At 41.7% G+C, this 21,516-nt stretch overlaps 1 protein-coding gene across 1 annotated transcript in view; it reads left to right on the top strand.

Annotated features, from left to right (window-relative positions):
- Positions 1 to 210: 210 nt before the first annotated feature.
- The window catches only part of Ppp3r1 (protein phosphatase 3 regulatory subunit B, alpha), a 41,029-nt gene continuing 19,723 nt past the window's right edge, over positions 211 to 21,516 (top strand). Inside the window, exon 1 of the mRNA XM_051200647.1 lies at positions 211 to 471. Coding sequence (XP_051056604.1) covers positions 469 to 471 — 3 coding nt within the window. The 5' untranslated portion in view covers positions 211 to 468. The remainder of the gene's footprint in view (positions 472 to 21,516) is intronic.

Genomic DNA, 21,516 nt, shown 5'->3' on the forward strand with positions numbered 1-21,516 from the left:
CCTCCTGCCGCCTCCCTTCAGTCACATCGCAGGAAGCGCGCCTCCGCCGACGTCAAGACGCCTGCCCCCCGTCCCGGCGCACCGTACGCAAAAGGCGCTGTCCGGGGCGTAGCGCGGAGCTCTAGGCGCACTCCGGTTGGCGAGCGTGAGCACGGCCGGGAGCGGGTTCCCGGATGTCGGCCTCCCGCAGGCCCCGCCCCTCCCCGCCCCGCGCTCGCTCCGCCCTCTGCGCGCCCTGTTCCGTGCCTTGAGGTTGCGGTCAGCGCGAGCCGCTGCAGCGAGTCGGGACCGTCGGTGTGCGTGAGGCTGCAACCCTCTCCACCCTCCGACGCCTCTCCAACCGGGACTCCGCCCGCCTCGCTCCGGGTCCAGGCCCCGTTGCACCCCGTCCGGCGCCGGACAGCCAGCCGCCGTCGCCGCGTTCCGCGGAACCTATAGCCGCCGCCCGCCCGCCGCCCGCCGAGCAAGATGGTGAGACCTCGGCTCGCGGGTTGGACGAGGGAGGGGCCCGGGGCGTCCTCGGTAGAAAATTCCAAAGGCCTGGCGGCTGCGGATAAAAACTCGAGGTCCACGGCCGCCTGCGCGCCCCCCGGCTCTGCGCGCTCCCGGGCCTCTGCAAACTGCGAGGCCCTGGCAAGCCCCCCAGCCTGCTCGCCGCCAGGCCTCCGCGCTCCCCCACAGCCCCGCAAGCGCTAGTCTCCGCGCCTCCGGCCAGCCCCAGGGCCTCCGCGCGCCCGGAGTCTCGCCGCCCCCGGGCCTCATCGCCCACAGCGCCGCCACCCCCGGGCTCTTAAGCCCGTGGGCCTCGGAGCCACCCAGCCCCGCCGCCTCGCTCGGCCTCCGCTGAACCCCTACCCCGCGGGGCTGCCCCCGCCCTACCCTCCTCCACGTGGAGCCCACTTTCCGCCCCCAGATCGGTTTCCAGGTTGGGGATTCTGCATTCCCGTGGAAATGATAGTGTGCGGCAAATGGCGCTTTATGTAAGACCCACTTCTCCAGAGTTGTGCTTCCTCCCACTCACTCTGCGTTTTCCAGCAATGAGCCTTGGCAGGGATCCTTCCACTTTCTTGCCTTCGCTCGTTTTCGTATTTATCTCCCTGCTGTTTGTCACCTTAAGGGGCTTGCTATCGCGGCTGCTTTTCTCTGCATTGGTGACCATGAAAGGGCCAGCGTGTATATTCGTTGAGACACGGGGCAGCTCGGCTCTGGAGAAATACTTACACTGGTTTGTCAGTGTTTTCTTAGTATTTATTTTTGTTTTGTTACTCTACTTGTCCTGTGCTTGGGGGTAGTCGTTTTTAAACCATGGCGATTTAAATTTTCCTTTCCTTACTTTCACATTAATCCCTAGGTGGAATTCACCATGTAGTGTTTCTGGCTGACGCTAGGGGTGTGCCTCCTGCCTGTCACCATAGCCAAGAAATCTGTGACGCCTTTAGCTTGTTACCTTACTGGTTCTGTAGCTCCACTTGGCCCCTGTTGTTTCCTCTTTGCAGTCAAGAATTGTGTTCATAGAAAAACATAGCCGCTCTGCGCGTATGTGTCAGTTATTCAAACACGACATTGGATTGCAACACTTTGTGTAAAAGCCCTTGAGTACTTATCAAAGGCTTTCAGACTGATTTTGGGGCACTTGCACCTTTTAATTGTACAACACAGTCCTCTGTGTGTAAGATTTAAATGCTTCAAATGTGGATTAGAGAAGAGATTGTTATTGCAATTGAAAATCAATTAGGGGGTTGAGATGAGAGAAAATGAAGTGAAGATAGTGAAGTAAGTCAGCTTTTATTTAAAGTGTGGGGCTTACTGGCATCGCTAAGACCCATGCTAGGAGCAGTTTTAATGACTGATTCATGATTTGGTATGTAGAATAGTTTTTTTTTTCTTAATTTGGGAAGCTGTTTCGATGACTTGGGTCTTTGAAGGTTACAAAACTTAGGCTTTTTCAGACCACTGCAAAGCATTTAGAAAGATCAGTATCTGTTCATAATACTCGTAGTAGTTTGAAGTTAGGAATTGCTCTTAATAATTTTTGTTTGAGTCTGTTTTTCTCTGTAGCCGAGGCTGGCCCGGAGCTCATTGCTGGCCGGCTTCAGTCTCCTGTCTCAGTTGTGTACTATCACCCTGTGCCCGAGTAACAGATGAAAAGACCAACTTGTTCAAAGTAGGCCTCTTCCCTTCTCTCTCCTACTTCAGATGGGCGCCTTAAGGCAGTTATGTGGTTTATAGTTTGTAGCACAGACAAAGCTGCCAAATTGGGGTATATTGTAGCAACAGAGTGACTAAAGCTAAAAAATACAACATGGCCTGGGGGTTGACATGATGCCCCAGCAGGTAAAGGCATGAACCACCTCACCCTGTGGCTTTGGGGGCTTAGTGGAATTTTACACATTTATTTGACGATGATTGCCCACTGCGGTGATTTTTTTTTTTAAATACTATTTTTAATTTTCGCTGTATATGTGGGGAAGGAGTAGGTGTTGCAGCAGACGGGAATATGCTGCCAGATCCCCTGGATTCTGAGATACAGGCATTGTGCTCTCCCGTGTGGGTGCTGGGAACTGAAGCTGGTTTCTCTGCTAGTGTGCTGTGTACTCAAGCACTGAGCCTTCTCTCCAGTTCTCGTATTGCTGGTACTGAGATTAAATTTAGGTCTTGTGTTGCTTGTTCTCTCTCTCTCTTAGGTTCCTAATCTTCTTGTGACTCTGTTTTCTAGTCATTTACAATATTTGAAGGTGCACTGTATAATGTCTTCCAGGTCAGTGTTTTCCTGGCCTCTTCAGCTTCCTTTAAAACTTTTCTAGTTGGCATTTGCCTTGTTCTCCACCCAGTTCTGTCCTAACATAGGGCTGTCTTGGTGTGATCCGCATAGTATTGGTTTGGAAATAGCAAAACCATGTGCATAACTTGATTTGGCCATATGGTACACTGATTAACTGAAAATGCGAGACTTCACAGTGATCTGGTTAATTTTTCAAGTGGAGCCTACATTTCTGGAAAAATTCATTACCTTCAGAAAATCTCTGTGAAGTCTTAGTGGTACCATGGAATTGTTACATTTTCATAATGGTTCTTATAGTTTTAATTTGTTGCCACTGATTACATTAGAAAGCACAGAGTTTGGATTTCTTACGGAATTTAATGTGTGCATGTTTGTGCACTTGGATGCACGTATACCTGCTCTCATGCTTGTGCAGGCTGGAGTGCCTCCCCCAGGTGTTTACCACCTTCTTTTTCCCAGACAGGCTCTCTCACTGAACCTGGGACTTCATGGTTGATCTGTGCTGGCCAGTGAACTCCAGGGACCCCTGTCCCTGTGTCCCCAGCTCTGGCATTACAGGTGTCTTCTGCCCTCCCCCCCCCCCCCGGCTTTTTATGCCATTGCTGGGGAGACCAGAACTCGGGACCCCCAGGCTTGTGGGCTAAGCAGCTTATTGGCTGTTCCCCAGCCCTCTGAAGTTCGTTTGTTTCGGGCAAGTGTATTATGTGCTGCTTTAAAAGCCGATAATTTAAGCCTGGTGTGGTGGTGGCCCACACCTATAACTTCAGCACTTGGGAGGCAGATTTTTAATATTATGGCTGTCATTAATTGGAGGTCAGACCTAGCAAGTTCCAGGCAGTTGGGCTATAGCTAACTCCATTTGCCCCATGAGTCACACAGTCTGTCCCTGCCCTCGCTGTATTTGAATTTAAAGCTGTTAAGCACTGAGAACGATGTAGGCTGGGTGTACTATAAGATCTCTGAGTACGGAACAGCCTGGAATTGTTCCTGAATTCAGGTGGTTTGTATCTTTGTTGGATTTGGGCTGCTGAGAAATCCGGGTGGGTAAAGGTGCCCCCCCTCCACACACACACAAGCTTGATGCCTGATGACCTGAGTTTGGTCCTTAGTTTGTTCTCATAACCGCATGGTATGAGAGAACTGGTAACTGGAACTTGTCTGGCAACAGACAATTGCAGAAGATATTAAAATGAGTTTTCTTGCCTCTTGTTAACTAGGAAACATAAGACCAATGTCAGTTTGGACTGGCAATGCAACTGCCACCCCCCCCATACACACAAATAAACAAAATGGGTGCTATGTGCTATAGTATATAGATTTTGTTGTGGGTGTGTATATGAGCATTGGCTTAAGTTGTAAGACCATTTTAAATTTCAGAAAGACTTATTACTTAATTTTAGCTTTTTACTTAGTTTCCATTTTCAGGAACTCTGTGTGTGTGTGTGTGTGTGTGTGAGAGAGAGAGAGAGAGAGAGAGAGAGAGAGAGAGAGAGAGAGAGAGAGAGAGAGAGAGAAAACTTATTTTATTGCCAATAGAGTTTAAATTGATCTAAGTTTGGAGTAGACAGTGTCTCCTCTTAGTGTGTCCCATATTGGTTGAGAAACTTAAAATCATGAGGCTGTGAGATACACAAGCCAGCTAAAACTCACCTGTTGCAGACAGGGTAGGATGAGCGTGTCAAGTTGGGCTAGGAGAAGTAAAGCAAGGCTGACTGTTGTCTGGGTAAAGCAACAGGGACTTGTTCATACCAAAGAATATTTGTAAACTGTTGGTCACTGCTTACTGTCCTCTTTGATGTAAAGATACTGAAGTAAGTTTTCTTGCCTCGTGTAAGTAGGAAACAAGAGAAGTGTCAGTCAGTGGTTGTGAAATAACACGTGATGTATGTTGTGAATAATATAAGCAAAGCCTGACAGAAATTAAGCAAAGAACAATGAATTGGAAATTAGAAAGGCTCTGTGAAGTAGAGGATTGTTCTAGGTCTGAAAAGAGTAGTAGGCCTGCAGAAGAGAGTTGTGAGGGCACCTAGGAGGAGATGAAGGTCTTTAAAAGACTGAAGGTGGGAAGAGGGTATGTGTGCATTTAGAATAGTGATTCTCTAATGTGGTTCTGAGACCAGCAAGGTTACTATCATTTGAAAGCTTGGTGTGTTCTACCCTAGAACAGCCTGGCCAGGAGCCAAGCATTTTTTGCTTTTATAGGTCTTCAGGTGATCTGGATGCTAAAATTTAAGAGCCACTGCTTAGAGACTGTTACTTAGCTGAATTGTTGCTGGGTCTGATAATCCACTTAGCACTAACAATGTCAATGTTGAAGGCGTGATTATTATCTCTAAGCAAAGTCAAGGTGGGTAAGCCGACTGTGGAGTATGGTGTGTGCTTTCAACAAATGTAACTTAGGGTGCTGTAAGAGTGTGTGTGTGTGTGTGGGAACATAATTCAGATTGAGCTGAGGATCACTTAGCCTCCCGGGAAGACTGTCCTAAAAGGATTGAGCTGTCAGTCACCCTGCATAGGAAGCTGTGTTCCCAGTCAGAGGCATGAACATAGAAAACGGGTCAAGGGTGAAAAATGTAGATGGAGCCTAGCATTGGTTTCGCTAAGGATTTTTTAATTTTTAGGAAGATAATTTGTTTAGTAGATACCACACTTTTTCATTAAGCATACAGTAAACTGTAACAATTGTTTTCACTTCATATATAGTATTCAACAAATTACGCTAGACGTTTCTCTTTATTTTGAAATAGACTCTGTGGTTTTTGCTTGGCTGTAGGTAGGCAAGGTTGGGTGTTCAATAGATTAGATTGTTAAATGTGTTTTTGAGATTTATGATACTTTCAGCTTATGTACAGTAGGTTTATCAGTCAGTTAAATCCATGGAAAGTTGAGAAACATGGCTGTAGAGTAAGGGATGGGAGAGAAATGTGAGAAAAATTAATACTAGATCTTTAGAGGTATTTGCATGTCATTTTCTTTTTTATCTTATGTGCATTGATATTTTGTTTGTGTGCATGTCTTTTTGAGGGTGTCAGGACCCCTGGAGCTGGAGTTACAGACAGTTTGGAACTGCCATTTTGTATGCATTGATACATATATCTTTTTGAGGGTGTCAGGGCCCCTGGAGTTATAGACAGTTGTGAGCTGCAATGTGTTTGCTGAAAATTGAACCCAGATCCCCTGCAAGAGCAACCAGTGCTGTTAACCTGAGCCATCTCCCCAGCCCTAGAATGACATTTTAAAGAGAGATTGTTTTGCAGTTTAGTTATTTTAATAGGTAATGTAGACATGGGGATTAATTAAATAGGTACATAAAACTGGAGCAGCCACTGGAAGTCAATCTGGAGGTTGTTCAGAAAAGTTAGAAGTAGAGCCTGACATCTGAGTTCATTCCTGGTGAGAGAGCCAGCTCCTCACAGTTGTCCTCTGACCCCCACGTGTGCATGACATCATGTACACCTGTAGTGTGAGCACACACATGTGAGCTACCATGAATGAGATCCAGGTACATATGCTGCTCTTGAGTGTGTACATGGCAGAATCTAAGGCAACATTTTCACAGTAGTCAGATGTGGCACCTGCCTGTGTGCTCATCAGCTGTGAATGAGTACAGATGTGACATATACAAGCACAGCGAAGTTCTTCTCAGCCAGAAAGGAGAACAGGGTTGGGTTATTTGCAGGGACGTGGGTAGACTTGGAGCTTGTCATGTTAAACTGACAGCTAGTCTTAGACAAGTATGTTTCATACATGGAAAAAAGGTTTAAATCAGTGGTTCTCAGCCATATTGTAGATCCTTTATACAGTTCCTCATGTGGTGACCCCAATCATAAAATTATTTTGTTGCTACTTTATAACCATAAGTTTACTACTTTTATGAACCATAATGTTAATTCCTGATTTGCCACCTCTGTGAAAGGGTCATTCGACCCAAAAGGGGTCCTGACACACAGGTTGAGATTCACTGGTTCAGATGACTGTATACATACATATTGCATGACAGTTAGAAGTTTGGGAGAAAGGGGAAGAGAATTGGCTAAGATGAGTGAAATATGTGAGCCAGTATTACAAAGATATTTCATGCAACCAAAATAAGTAATAAGTGTAAAATGACATCAAAGTAATTATAGTAATTCATTTGAGAAGTCTCATGGTGTGATGAAACACTGAGGCAAAAAGTCAACCTGGGGAGGCTTACCCTTCTGCATCACTATTCATCCATGAAGAAAGTTGGGGCAGGAACTCAAGCAGGGCAGGAACCTGGAGGCAGGAGCTGATGCAGAGGCCATGGAGGGTGCTGCTTATTGACTTGCCCCCTGTGGATGGTTCAGCCTACTTCCTTATAGAACCGGGGACCAGCAGCCCAGGAGTGACAACACTCAGAGTGGACTGGGCCCTTCCACATCTCTCAGTAATTGAGAAAATGTCTACAGGCTTGCTTACATACAGCCTCATCTTCAGTCATTTTTTTCAATTGAGACTCCCTCCTCTCAGATGACTCCAGCGTTACCAAACTGTCGTAAAACTAGCCAACATAGGTTAAGGACTGGAAAGAATGTGGTGATAATGCAAATGGAAAGGCAGGATTAGTGTATACATGTAGGGAGAAGAGAGGAGCTGGGTGTTGTAATTTAAGAAAAGCAGTGCAAGCGAGAAAGACACTCTGGGACAGGGTTCAAGCAGAGGGTTTTTTTGTTTCTGTTTTTAATAGGGGAGGTGGGGGGGGGGACCAGCCTCTGGGAACAGGAGCAGCAGGAGAGAGGAAAGAAGGGTGGACAGAGGGAGAGAAAGAAGGATGGGAGGTGGGCAGGGCCCTTTTAAAAGGGAACACAGTGAATATGCACAGATGGTGCTCTTGGTAGCATATCCTGTCAGAACCCCAAGGACAGGCCAGTACAGAGGCCTGAATACTAACTGGGTACTAGTAAATCCTGCTTTGGTGTCTGGGGTAGGTGATGTGTCTGTCAAGTTCAAGCACACATTTGAGTGCCTTTTAGGGGTCAGCTCCCCGCTGGGATTTATGGGGGGGGTGCCAGACCTGTCCTCAAACTTAGTTTGCCCAGGTGCCTGTTTTATCTCCAGTGTTATTATTTGGTAATATTTATAATACTGTTTTGAAATATTAAATGCCTGCTGCTTTTATTTATTTGTTCAGTTTTATGCATCCATACTTTTATATTCCTCCATTACCCTCCCTTATTCCTGTCTCCCTCATACCAAGCCCCTTCTTCATAACAAGCCTCTTTCCCTCACTCCTACTCCATCCTTGCCTTTTCCTCCACTACGTTTACGTAGGGTTGCCTGCACAAGCATATGAGAGGCATCTGTCAGTGGATATACTACTGAGGAATAGGGCTTCATATGTTTTTCTTTTGATAACACTCACTAAGAAAGATTAGAAGCTAGGCACACTCCTTTAATCCCAGCACTCAGGAGACAGGCAGGCAGATCTCTGAGTTCAAGGCCAGCCTGCTCTACAGAATGAGTTCTAGGCTAAAATGTTATATAGAGAGATCTTGTCCTAAAAGGGGGAGAACGTTTGATGAAAAATAACTTAAAATGGGTGATAGGGGACATGTAAGCTTGATGTGATTCTTCATGTCCAGTTGCTACTGAATTTATCAGGTATAGTGGTATATGTTAGCTGTGCTTCTGCTTGCTGCCCTGTCTTTACCTCTTTTCTGCTTCTTACTTCACTCACCTCACTTTTTAATCTTTCAGTTCCCTGGTTTCAGTTCCTGAGTTGTAGCAGTGGGGTTACAGGAGCTCAGTGTGGCTGCCAATTTGTTGTGTCTTAGTGAGGCTGAGTGATTTGTGAAGAGAAGCCTGCCACAGTTGTTTGTGTCCATGTGGTAGAAGGCATCACAGGAGGGAGGGAGTATGCAGGCTGAGGCCTCTTCCTCCTATAAAGCTGCCAGCCTATGCTCTCATGATTTCCCAGAGGCTGTACTTTGAAACGGCAACACACTAATTTGATGGTTAAATTTCAACACAAGAGCCTTCTCAGGAGGTCACCTGCTCCCTAACGTTCTGCCCCACTTCTGTCCTCAGATTCATTCACCCTTCTAGTCTTAGGAGCCCTAATCTGTTAGCATCATCTCAGAAGTCCAAATCTGGAGCCTCACTTGAATCCTGTGTGAGATTGAGCCCACCACTCATCCCAAACCAAGTTAAATTCCTCTCTGAACAGTGAAATTGAGTTACTCTTCTAAAACACAGTGGCAGGACCTGCAGAATAGGCATTCCCATTTCAAGCTTTGTGGCTTCGCTATGTCTTCCAAATGGCCTAGTTTATTACATTTCAATTCTGTCCAGATTCCGTGAAATCTTAGAACGTTTATGTGTTCCTTGTAACAAAGGTGGCCGTTGGCTCCGGTTTCCTTTGTATTTCAGACCTCACCAGAATAGCTTTAACTGGATGCATTTCTTTTTTAAATTTTTTTTTTTTTTTTTTTTTTAAGGCCAGAAGGAGGCCTTAGTTCCCCTAGGCTGGGATGTGAGCCATCTGTTGTTGCTGGGAACTGAACTTGGGTCTGTCAGTACAGGCATGTTGAACAGTTGAGCCATCTCCCCCGGCTAACTTTGCGTATTTCCACCCACATTGTGGTTAGGACCACTTAATCACCGAACAGTTCTGGGCTTTTCTTATAGCTCCCTCCTGAGCCTTCACCTACAGTAATGAGGTTAACCCATTCATGAAGGCAGGCTTCACATCTAGTAACTTTTTACAGTCCTTTATAATACTACAATGACAGTTTCAGCCAGGTTTAGGAGGGATCTTTAAACCACAGTGTTCTACAGTGCAGAAGTTTTTCTTAGGTAGTGCTGGTCTAGAATGGCTTTTTGTTTTGTTTGGTTTGTTTGTTTTTTAGTGTTGTGATCCTGAATAAATGTCATGAGCAGGTTAGCCTTTGTCTAGAAAAGAAAGCACCGTGTCCTGTTGTGTCAGTACACATTGTCTGGAAATCTAATAGGGAGTCATCTAATATATTTGGCTATTCATTCCTCTTTATACTGTTGGACCTTCCTGGAAACTTAAGAGTTCTGTTTTCTCGTGGCTTCTGTGACTACTTTTCCTGGTTGTTGTCCCTGCCCAAGGTTAGTATTTGTTTCTAGCCTCTCCTCTGCAATTGGTCCAAGACCCTTTTATATCACGTTTTCATTTTAAAGTCCCATGTATTATAAAGAGAAAAATCTTTAACATAATCTAAGGACTCCGTAACTATTTTCTGTTTGTTTGTTTGTTTGTTTTCCTTATTCGAGATTATCGCTCTTAATTGGAAATGGTCTGTTCATACTTTTTTGTCCACTTTATTACATTCTAAGTTTTTAGGCAAGTCACTCATGTTTAGTTCACATAGTACTTATTTTTGGAACACAGATTGGCTTAGTACTGTCTGTAGACAAGGAAATAAGTGGCATTATCAGTATAAAAATTAATCTTTTTTTCCCCACCAAGTAGTGGCAGCTGACCACAAACTGCAAAAGAATGTGGTACCATGTCCAGTGCAGAAAAAGAGTATTTAGTCTGTGTTCTTTCTTATGACTCAGTTTAGTCATTCCTCTGTGTCAGAAGAATTGATTGCACAATTCTTGTAGACATTGCAGGTCTATTCCATGTTTCTATACTTAGCTGAGGTAGTCCTCTCATCTTCAGTTACTCATCTGTGCCTTCACAAAGCTATTGGATTTATTATCCAGACAACTGTGACTATGTTTGGATTTGTGTTTTTATTACTACTTTAGCTATAGAATCAAAGGTTTTGAGTGTGTGCACTAAAGACTATTTTTCTTAAGCCAAGCCTGCCCTTCCCTTCTCAGGTGCTGGGCACTAAACCAAGTACTACACATGCTAGGCAAGCACTCTGGATGAGCTACAACCTCAACTAGACCATGTTCATCCGTTCGTTCTCTCGCTTGCTTTCTCCCTTCTCGTTACTTTCTCTTTCCCTTCTCCTCCTTCCCTTTCCCTCTTATTTTCTTTCATTTTTGACACAGGGTTTCTCTGTGTAGCCCTGGCTGTCCTAGAACTCACTCTGTAGACCAGGCTGACCTTGAACTCAGAGATATGCCTACCTCAGCCTACCCAGTATGCTAGGATTAAAGATAGACCATATTATTTCTAATGAATAGTTTTGTTTGTTTTTGTTTTTTGAGACAGGGTTCCTCTGCATTGCTTTGGAGGCTGTCCTGGAACTTGCTCTGTAGACCAAGGTGGCCTAGAACTTACAGAAATCTGCCTCCCCGGTGCCAGGATTAAAGGTGTATGCCAGCCACCAATGCCCAGTTCTAATGTATGGTGTTAAGAACATGAAGGCTTTTGGGTGGTGGGGTGAGAAGTATAAATACATTATAATAACGAAGTATCCTATAATTTAGATCTGTTAAGTGCCTCTTAAATCTTTTATCCATTGGCACAGTCACAGTTCCCTCTTGTATACTATTTCTGAAACCAATGCAGTGCCTTTAAGTTTTTTACCTTTAGCTTCTTCATTCTTCCTACCATGTTACCACTAGTTCTGTTCTGCAAAGAACAGCTGATGCCTTTGTACTTTCAATTAAAAGTTAACAGCTGCCTTTTCTAGATGTACACTTTAAACTCCTTTGCCCTGAGCCACAATTTCTTGTCATTCTGGTTCTTTAATCAAATCAGGCTACTTCTCAAATACCCCATTCCTTTTCAGTTTTCAGTGCTTTGCTTGTAATCTTTTCCCCTATCTGGTTTGCCTTCCTCTTTGTCTCATTAATTTTGTACCAGTGACATTTTGTGAGAACCACTGAGTTCCCACAGACAATTACATAGCCCTCAAAGTGTGTATTCAGTACATTGTCAAAGTGTGCCCCAGAGGAAAGCACTGTTGATTCTGAAAGTTAGAGAAGTACTCTGCTTAAATATCGCATATTGAAATTGGGAGTTATATATAAGAGTCTTATTTTTATTTTAAGTAGTAAATTTTTTTTCAGTTTTTAGGAATCTCAAATAGTGATTATTTTTATTTAAACTAATTTTTCTCTTTCTGAACAGTCTAGAAACAGCTGATGAACAGGGATTTAATTGAACCAACATTGACAGTGACTTCTTTAATGCTGTACTTGATGTTCTGAATGAATCTTCTGATTACTAATGAGCTTATAAGCAATGAAAACTGTCTCTGGCCTTCTGTGTCTTGCTGTATTTCCTTCCTCTCTGGCATATGACTGTCCATTCCCCTGTGGTCAGCCTTATCACTAAAATGCTAGGCATGGTGAGAGTGTAAATGTTATAGTTGGAAAACAGTATATTAGATATTAAACATAGAATTACAGTGTGGTCTGTAAATTCCATTTTATGTATGTTATTCTTATGTTTCTTAGAAGTGTTCTTATGGTGAATCTGTGTTCCATGAATCAGTACAATGGCTGGACATGGCGGTGCATGTCTGTTATCTTAGCTCTTAGGAGGCTGGTCAGGTTTGTGGATTTGAGGCCAACTTGATCAAGACCGCCTCAAAAAAACAACCAGTGTATTTCTCTTTATTGTTGAACAGTTTTGTTATATTGGATATGCCACTTTTTATATTATTGATTGGGCCTTTCCTCCCTCCTCTTATTCATGATGTGTGAATAAAAAGCTGGTGTTAGGCCCAATTTGACTTGGGCCATAGTTTGTTGGCTGATAGATGATTCTTCCTTCTCCTACAAAATAATTTCTTCTATTGGACTGTACTTTCTTTTTCTTCTAATTCCTTTTTATCTTCTGCCTTCTGGATATCACAAGTTTTCATTCAGAATTTAAGTGCCTACCTTGCAGTGTCCTTCTGGCGTCAGCTGTCCCTTGATTGTAGTAGCCCCCGAGCTTTGGTGTTCTTTGGCTTTCCTGTCTTTGCACTTCAGCTCTTGTGGCCATTAGTCAGTGTGGTTTCTCGACACTTGGCCTTTGACTAGGACTTCAGTTTTTTCATTTGTAATAACTGAAGATCATTTCTAATTGAAGAAAATTTCTAACGTGGGATTTGATATATGTGTGGTTTACATAAAATTAGAGTCTAGTACCAAGTTAGTAAAGCAGCCTACAGGAAGTTGTTAGATAATACAGTTTCATGTCATTTTTCACTCATTTTGTCCCCTTCCCTCAGCTAGCTCATGCTGTCTGTGGCCATGCTTGTGTGGTTGTGACCATTGTATTAGACATTCAGCTATGCCAGCTTAGCTCCTTGGGTATGTGTCCTGAAAATGCTTGAATAGCTTCGTGTTTCTCTTGTATCCTGCATATAAACTTGTGTTTTGTGATATATTGGAACAGAGCTGAGATTTTTATTATTAAAGTTTGTAAGGAGTAAGGTTTTTCCACCTGCTGCCGGTCTGAACCCACCGCGGCACCAGCCCCAAATAACACACAGAGACGCTGTAATAGATATAATTTTGTTGGCCAGTTAGTTACTTGTTTCTTATTGGCTAGCTCTGTCTTAAATATTAGCCCATTTCTATTAATCTAGTATTTCCACGTGGCCTTCTCTTACCGGGGAGCCGGCTGGCATTCTGCTTTCTCCAGACTCTCCATCTTGACTCCTCCTCATTCCTTCCTCTTTCCTCCTTGTCTCCTAGTCCCTCCTATCTTCCTTTCCTATTGGCCAACAGTGCTTTATTCATTAACCAGTATATGAGAAACATATACATAATGGCATCTCCCATCAAAAGTTAGCATACAACGTCTTAAATATCATGATGCTATTTTCAAACTGCTTTAGTGATTCTTCTTTCTCCTTCACCTCCCCCACTTCTCTTACCTCTATCCATATCTCCTGTACCCTCCCCTCCCAATCACTTTTAGTCTTTTGTATCTCATGTGTCTCTTTACCCTGCCCCCACCACCCATCGCTTCCTCCTTGCCTGGTTTTACCCTCTCTTTATCTCTTTTCTAGTTTTTTTAGACTTTACCCCCATATCCATGTATGCTTTACAGACTAGAATCGGCATGAGAGATAACGTGCCATTTGTCTTTCTGAACTGCAGTTGCCTTGGTTAGTATTAAATATAATTTTTGATCCATTCATTTTCCTGAAAAATATCATTTTATTTTAGTATAATATATTAATTACATAGATGTAAGTAAATATACAAATATATGAAAGTATGTCACATTTTCCTTGTCCATTCATCTGTGATGGACCTTCTAGCATGAATGCACAAGTATCTCTGTGATAGTGTAGGGATGCCTTTGGGGATATGCTAAGGAATTGTTTTCTGGGTCATTCGATAGTTCTGTTTTTAATTTTTTGAGCGGCTTTCATACTGACCTCCCTAATGTTGTACTGGTTTGCACTCTGCCAGCAGTGGATAAGGGTGAATAAGGGTTCCTTGACAACATTTTTAGTTAGGTTTCTTGATGCAAGCTATTTGTAACAGGATGAGGTGGTACCCTCAGAGTGATTTTAGTTCACATTTACCAGATGAATAGGGATGTTGGGTTTTCTTTGTGGGCTTTTTTAGGGGGTGTGTTTATTCTTTTAATAAGTCCATTGATGATTTGGTATTTAATTTTTGTGGCTCTTATAAAAGTCTGTATATTAGCTGTTTGCCTGGAGTGTAGTTACTGATGCTCTTCTGTCCTGTTATTGTGTACTCTGCTGTTAGTTTCTTTAGTCCTTAGACTTTCATGGAGTTTCTTCTGCTGATTCCTATGGCTAGTTCCTTTGCTGTTGGGAAGTTTTTGCCTAACCCTGTATTTTGAAGGGCATTCCCTGTGTGTCCTATTAGCCATGTCCGTGTTTCAGGTCTGGGTTAGGGTTAGGGTTAGGGTCTTTGAACCACATTGAGTGGGTGAAAGACACTACCTAATTTCATTCTTCTGTTTGGATAGTCAGTTTACAGCACCGTTTGTTGAATAGTCTTTTTTCCCACTGCATATTTTGACACCTTTCTCAACAATTAGGTAGCCATAGCTTTGTTTCTTTTAGAGCCCTGTATTCTGGTGCATTGATCTGTCTGCTTTTATGCCACTATCAGGCTTTCTTTGTGACTTTAAGTAACTCTCGTTTAGTTTGCGTGCTGTTTTTGTTAGAGTTGTTTTGGCTATTCACAGTCTTCTCTAGCGCTTCACGAGTTCTTGGCTTTTTTTTTTTTTCTTTTTTTTTTTCTAGTACTCTGAATAGTGACATTGGCATTTTGATGACCATTGCATTGTGACTGGATTATTTACATTGGGCTGGCTGTATGGAGTCTGTCAATCCAGGGGCAAGGAAGTTCTCTCTGTTGTCCACTGTGTTGTCTTGTTTTCTTTTTCAGTATATTGAACCTTTTCACTTCCTTGGTTAGGTTTATCCCTGGGTACTTTATTTTGGATGTATGGGGGGGGGGCTATTAGGAATATTTTTTTCTAAATTCTTTCTCTGTGAGTTTATTGCTTGTATATTTGAAAGCTGCTGACTTACATATTGATTTTTGTGTTTTGAAACTTTACTGAAAGTGTTCTGAGATTTTGTTGGATCTATAAGGTCTTAACAGAATTACTTCATCTACAAATAGGGACATTTCGTTTTATATCTTTCTCCTCCTTGTTGCTGTAGTTAAGGTTTTAGGTACTTTACTGAGTAACGGGGGGCGGGGTGAGTGGACATCTCTGTTCCTGGTTTTGAAGGAAATCTCTTAGTTCTCCATTTAATACAGTATCAGCCATTGACTTGTTGTAAAGATCCTTTGTTATTTTGAGGTGTGTCCATCTATTCCTCATGTCTTCAGGACTTTTTGTCATGACCATCGTTAAAGTTTGTCCAGTATCTTTTGTGCATCCATTGTGATGGTTATGTGGTAACGGTTCTAACTGTATGTTGTATTACATTTGCTGATTTGCATCTGTTGAACCAACCTTTCATTTCCAGGATGAAGTCCACTTGGTCATGATGAATGATCATTTTAATGTATTCCTGTACTCAGTTTGCAAATATTTTGTTGAGAATCTTTGCATCTCTGTTCTTCAGGGAAATGGACCTGTGGTTTTCTGGGGTTTTTTTAAAATTTGGTTTGGGGATGGTACTCGTTTTTGTGAAATTAATTTGGAAGTGTTTTCCCTTTATATTTTGTGCCAACAAACCAAGGAATATTGGCATTATGGTTTTATTAGCATCAAAATTAGTTCAGATTTTTGTTTGTATCTGTTTGCATTTGCTGCTTAAGCTTGTTACCCTGCCTACTTTTGAAGGGGTGTGAGAGTATGAATGTGGGGTCTCTCAGCTAGGATCCAGCAACATAAATGGTGTCTCACTCTTTTTCAGTTAACTTCTAGGGTGTTTCTTAGGTCTATTAGCTCATTATTCTACTTTTAAAATGCGTTCATTTAGTTCCAATTTAGAGGTAATTAAATTTTCAGTTAATATATTTGAGGCATCAGAAGAATTTTAGGACTTTAGCATTTCCTGTGAAGAGCAACACCATTGTTAGGATACATCACATGGGAGGGCCAGCAGGTTGTGTCTGTGTGAACGTGGAAGGCTTCCTTATATAAAAGCTTTTGCTGTATCTTACAATATTCACTGTGTAACTTATATGTTTGGATTGTATTCTTAAATCCTGTCACTTAAGTCTTGTGTAGCAGTTGCCTGTAGTATACTGTTTGCTTTGTAAAACACCATTTTGGATATAGTTCCACACCTCCCTTTTGAGTTTGTTCAGGGTTGAGGTCTCATTTCCTGAACAAATTGAGGGTTGACACAAGAGAGGAAAGACCTGTTTGTCAGTGGATGGTTGAAAGTTCATCCACAATGGTTTGGCAGTTGAGATTTTGACTTCATATTTATGAAGGCATATTTCAGGGGTTAGAATATGTTCTATATCCTGCACTAAAGAACATAGTGAACAAAGCAGGCATTTGCAACTGAGGAACTTGAAGTGTACTGATATTCTCTAACAGAATGATGTAGAAACATGTCTCTGTATGGCTAATAAATAAGAAAGCATGTAAGGACTGGAGGAGAGGCTCAGAGGTTAGAGGCTCTTACTGCTTCATCAACGAACTTAGATTTGATTCCTAGCACCCACATTACAGTTAACAACTGTGACTCCAGACCGGGGAAGCTATGTCCTCTTTTGTTCTCTGAGGATACCAGACATGCAATTAGAACACAGGCATATTTGCAGGCAAAACATCCATATACGTTTTTACAAAGGTAAACATGATTATGTTAGACTTGGTCAGCAAGCCATATTGAAAATTTAATCTCCTAAGGTCATTTTAAAGGCACTAGGCAGGGAAGAGGGATTGGATAATGTGGGTTATTTCTTGTTGTCTAGCAATCAGTATAGTATCTGATTACTGATCAAATTCAATTTGTGCTGTTCTTATATGATTCATAGAAAATCTACAATGAAAAGAAATTGGGAATTATTATCCCTGTTATACCTTTAACCTCTTCCTAAATAAACATTTTTCCTTACTTATTTATAATCCTATTATATGGTTCCTTGTAATAGATTATATATCAGTAGAATGTATAAACACATGTTCTAAGAAAATATTACAGAATAATGTAGATTATGATGCAGCCATGGTAGACTATTAAAACCTTTACCATAGGACCATGTTCAGTTGGTTTAGGTTTTTTTTTTTTTTTTTTTTGAAATAGTCTAATATAGGTGAGGTTGCCCTTGAACTGCTGGCTCTCTCTTCCAAGTTGCTGGCATGCTAGGATTATAGCTATAAGTCAAAACTCTCATCTTCTATTTCTTTTATTTTCTTTTTCTCGTTTAGTTGCTTTGCAATAGACAAACCCTCTTTCAAATTCTTTACATTTTGGTTGCCATTATTTTTTATTTATGTTTCAGTTTTACTTTTACTTTATTGTTACTATTTTGAGATGGAGTCTCACTGTGTAGCCCTAGCTGTTCTGGAACTTGTGACAGGCCACTCGCAAACTCACAGAGATACAACTGCCTCTGTCTTTCTGTTGCTGGAGATAAGTTGTGTGCCACTGTGCTTAACCTTCCTCCCCTTTTTGTTTTGAAAAACTGTCTCAGCTCTGTTTCTTAGGCCAGCTTAAATAATAGGCCTGAGTGATCCTTTTGACTCAGCTTCCTGGGTACAGGAACCACAGGCAAATTCCCTGTCCACTAAGCTTGGATTTTTGTCCTTTGGGTGGGGGTAAGTTACCATGTATGTGTTGATAATTTCAATTTTCAAAGTTGTAAAGTTTTATCTTTATTGATAGTCTTTTCTCTGAGCCTAGGTTCTGTAAGTTCTTAGACATTTGCAAGCATGCACACACACACGCACACACATACACTGAAGGTGTATGTTGGGGGAACAGTATTGAGAACACACACAGTTTGTACTTTTCATGCCTACCACATTGCATTATATGTATGCAGTTTTCCTTACAAGTGTTCTTTTAAAGAGGATAATACTAGACTCTTGTCTTTACATACAGAAAAAAAATGTACATTATTATTACTTAAGTTGAATCAGTTGTAAATTTTCATAGTAGAAATTACATACACTCAGGTAGTACCATGAAAGAAGAATCAGGTATGCTAGGGATTAATCGTTGTATAAAAACTTAAAGTATGGATAAATCAGATACTTAAAAGTGGTTCTCCCGAAAGGAGGCTAGTTTCTTGGAGAAAAACCATTGATTCCTGGCCCTGGGACTGAAAGTATAATGTGATACAAAGTATAAAATGTGCAGAAGGACCCAGGAGCCAACTCCGTGGAGTTTGAAGTGATTTAATTAAGCATTAGATCCAATAATATTGATAAATGATTATAGCTCAGTTTCATGAAATCCACAAGTCCATGCCAAGCATGGTTTTGCATGCCTTTATTTATAGCATTTGGCAGCAGAGGCAAGTGGATCTCTGAATTCAAGGTTTACCTGGACTACAGAGTGAGTTCCAGACCAGCTTGGGCTACACAGTGAGACCCTGTCTCAAGAAAGAAAAAGGAAAATCCTTAATAGAAAACAAGTCATGTTAGAAGAATTGATAAAATTAGAAAATTGCCACATGACAGTTATATAAGTTACTCTTACTCAAAAGCATCAGTGGCTAAAAATACCACACATTTATAATTTCGGTGTCTGCTGTGCTTAGCCTTGCTTCAGTGTGTCTCAGAAAGTTGGAATCAAGGTGTCTGGGGCATAGAGTCTCATGAAGGTTTGGTTAAAAGATTCTTACCTATACCAGTTGGCTGTGAGCAGTTGGTTCCTTGGCTGTTGGTTGAAGACCCCTTCATTTCCTTGCCACATGAGCAAAGTATGCAAGGTGAAAAATAGAAGACTCTGCAATAATTTATAACCTAATTACAGAATTAATTGTAATCGTATCTTAGTTTTACATCAAATTCTTTTAAAAGTAATTGGAGAATAATACACAATTTTGTGACCATTTTAAAATCTGCTACAGAGGTGATGAACACAATACAGTTGACTCAGATATTGTATGTAGTTGTTAAAGTAAGTGTATGAAGTCTAAGTAGTAGTTTAGGTATTTACCTAGTCTGAAAATAACTTCCCCCAAGGTTTACCCACTAAACACCCAAAAGGAGAGACACCCTGCCCCTGGTGAGGAAACAAAGTGCTTTTATTTTAGATTCATGTATTTCAGGCTGTGAGTTTCTGAACTCACTCTCCAGTTCCCAAGTGGTAGATTTCAGGCCTTTGCCACCATGCTTGCTGAGGATCAGACCCTTTGTTATCTCTGCCCCTGGGAACTGGAGAAGGCATTGCCACCTTCAGAGGAGGTGAAGGCAAACATGCTGAGGGTCAAAAGGTCAGTGAAGAAGTAGAAAAACATAAGTAGAATGAGGAACTGTTCAGCTGAAAGGACTGAAGAAGACAAAACCAGCCTCTGTTCCAGGGGATTGGTTTGTGTGTTTGTTTGTTTAAATAGTACTGTTTTAGGGTTTCTGTTACTATGATCAAACACCATGACCAAAAGCAACTTGGAGAGGAAAGGGTTTATTTTGCTTACACTTCCAGATCAGTCCATTGTTAAAACAAGTCAGGACAGGAACTCAAATTAGGAACCTGAAAGCAGAAACTAAAGCAGAGAACATGGAGGAATAATGCTTAGGCTTCTCTTCATGGCTTGCTCATCTGCATTCTTTACCCCAGGACCACCCATGCAGGCAGGACTGGCATTGCCCTCAGTGGGCTAGACCCTCACATCAGTTACTGATCAAGAAAATGCCCAATAGACTTGCCTACAAGCTGTCTGATGGAGATGTTTTCTCAGTTGGGTTCTTTTTTTCCAGATGGACTGTAGGTTTGTGTCAAGTTGACAAAAAAGGAGGGGCGGACATATATTGAGATAACCCCCACCCCAGAAAAGGACAGTCTTGTGTTATCCAGGCTACCCTTGAGCTCACAGACTCAATGGGGATCACCTTTGATTTCCCTTCTGCCTTTATCTCCTGACTGCTGGATCACAGATGTGCACCACTATGCCTGGTTTATTTTTATTGCTGATATTTATGATACGTATCATAGGAGAATGGAGACTATAATATAGATTTGTTTACCTTATGGTATTTCTTACAAATTGGGTGATAGGATAGAATTACGGTCTTTTCTGCATGGCTTAAAAAAAAAAAAACATGTTTTATTCACGTTGTAACATGATGCCTTTCTTCATTGTCAGACGTGGAATTTTATGATTTATATATTTATTTGCTGGATTTTGTTCCTTTAGAGTACTTGCTTGATTTATCCCATTCTCTAATCACTTTGAATTAGCTTACTGGTTTCAGCCTTGATTTTAAAAATCCTTCTTTAGGGTAAGCTTAGAACAGCCTTTTAATTCATGGCTAATGCAGACATCCTGAAGATTGATCCTAGGTTCCCTGTGTCTTGGGATCTGCCCATCCTTCTTGGCATCATGGCACATTCCCAGTTTTGGGAGCACCAGAGGTTTAGTCCTTTGCAAGTTCTTTCCTTGGCTTTGGGTGTATGTTCCTGTAATGTAGCTGAAGATGAGGGGAGCTTGCTATGGATCCCAGGTTGCTGGATCCAGGTCTCTGGATCTTCCTTCTCTGGCTGAAATTTGTCTGTACTGCAGGGCAGACCCTGACCCTTTTCTGTCAGTGATCGCTGATCATCTCTGAAGTACGTACTGCTCCATGCATTTTCCTGATGTACTGTTCTATACTAGTCTCAGACTTGGCGGGACATTACTCCTTGGAGGCAGATATTATTGATTTCCTTTGGTTTATGATTATTGTAATGCTGGCTGTAGTGAGTCACACTTTTAATTCCTGTATGTATTCGGCACAAGACAGTATTGCATAGTAAGACTGTCCAAAAAAGCTAAACATACAATTCATCTTGTACATCAAGCAAAGGGATTTAAGGACTTTATCATCAAGTTGTCTTGGGAATAACTTGATCATTGTACAGTGCTTGAATTCTGCAGGCTTTCTTACTGTGTAAGTTTAAAACAGATTAGCTTTAGGAAACTCAGGCCTGTTTTTTTTAAGAGCCCTTTTCTCCCTCTAATACGGGGAAAATACATAAAGTAAGGGACAGGGTGACTTCTTACATGAGGAAATACTTGGAAGTAGTTTTAAATGGCTGGCTATTTTTTATATCGAGCTTCATGTCCCTGTTAGCATCTCACTAATATTTCAGTTGTACAGAATTTGGAAAATTATGTTTTATTAAATGTGTATAGTTTTTTATGCAAGGTTTTTCTTTGTAATGGTTCATTTTGCAGTTTCATTAACTTTAAATAAGCAGAAATGGCAGGAATTTTTTCACTCTGAGCTTTTTATC

The sequence above is a fragment of the Phodopus roborovskii genome, unplaced genomic scaffold (genome assembly GCF_943737965.1).
Source record: "Phodopus roborovskii unplaced genomic scaffold, PHOROB, whole genome shotgun sequence".
NCBI lineage: Eukaryota > Metazoa > Chordata > Mammalia > Rodentia > Cricetidae > Phodopus > Phodopus roborovskii.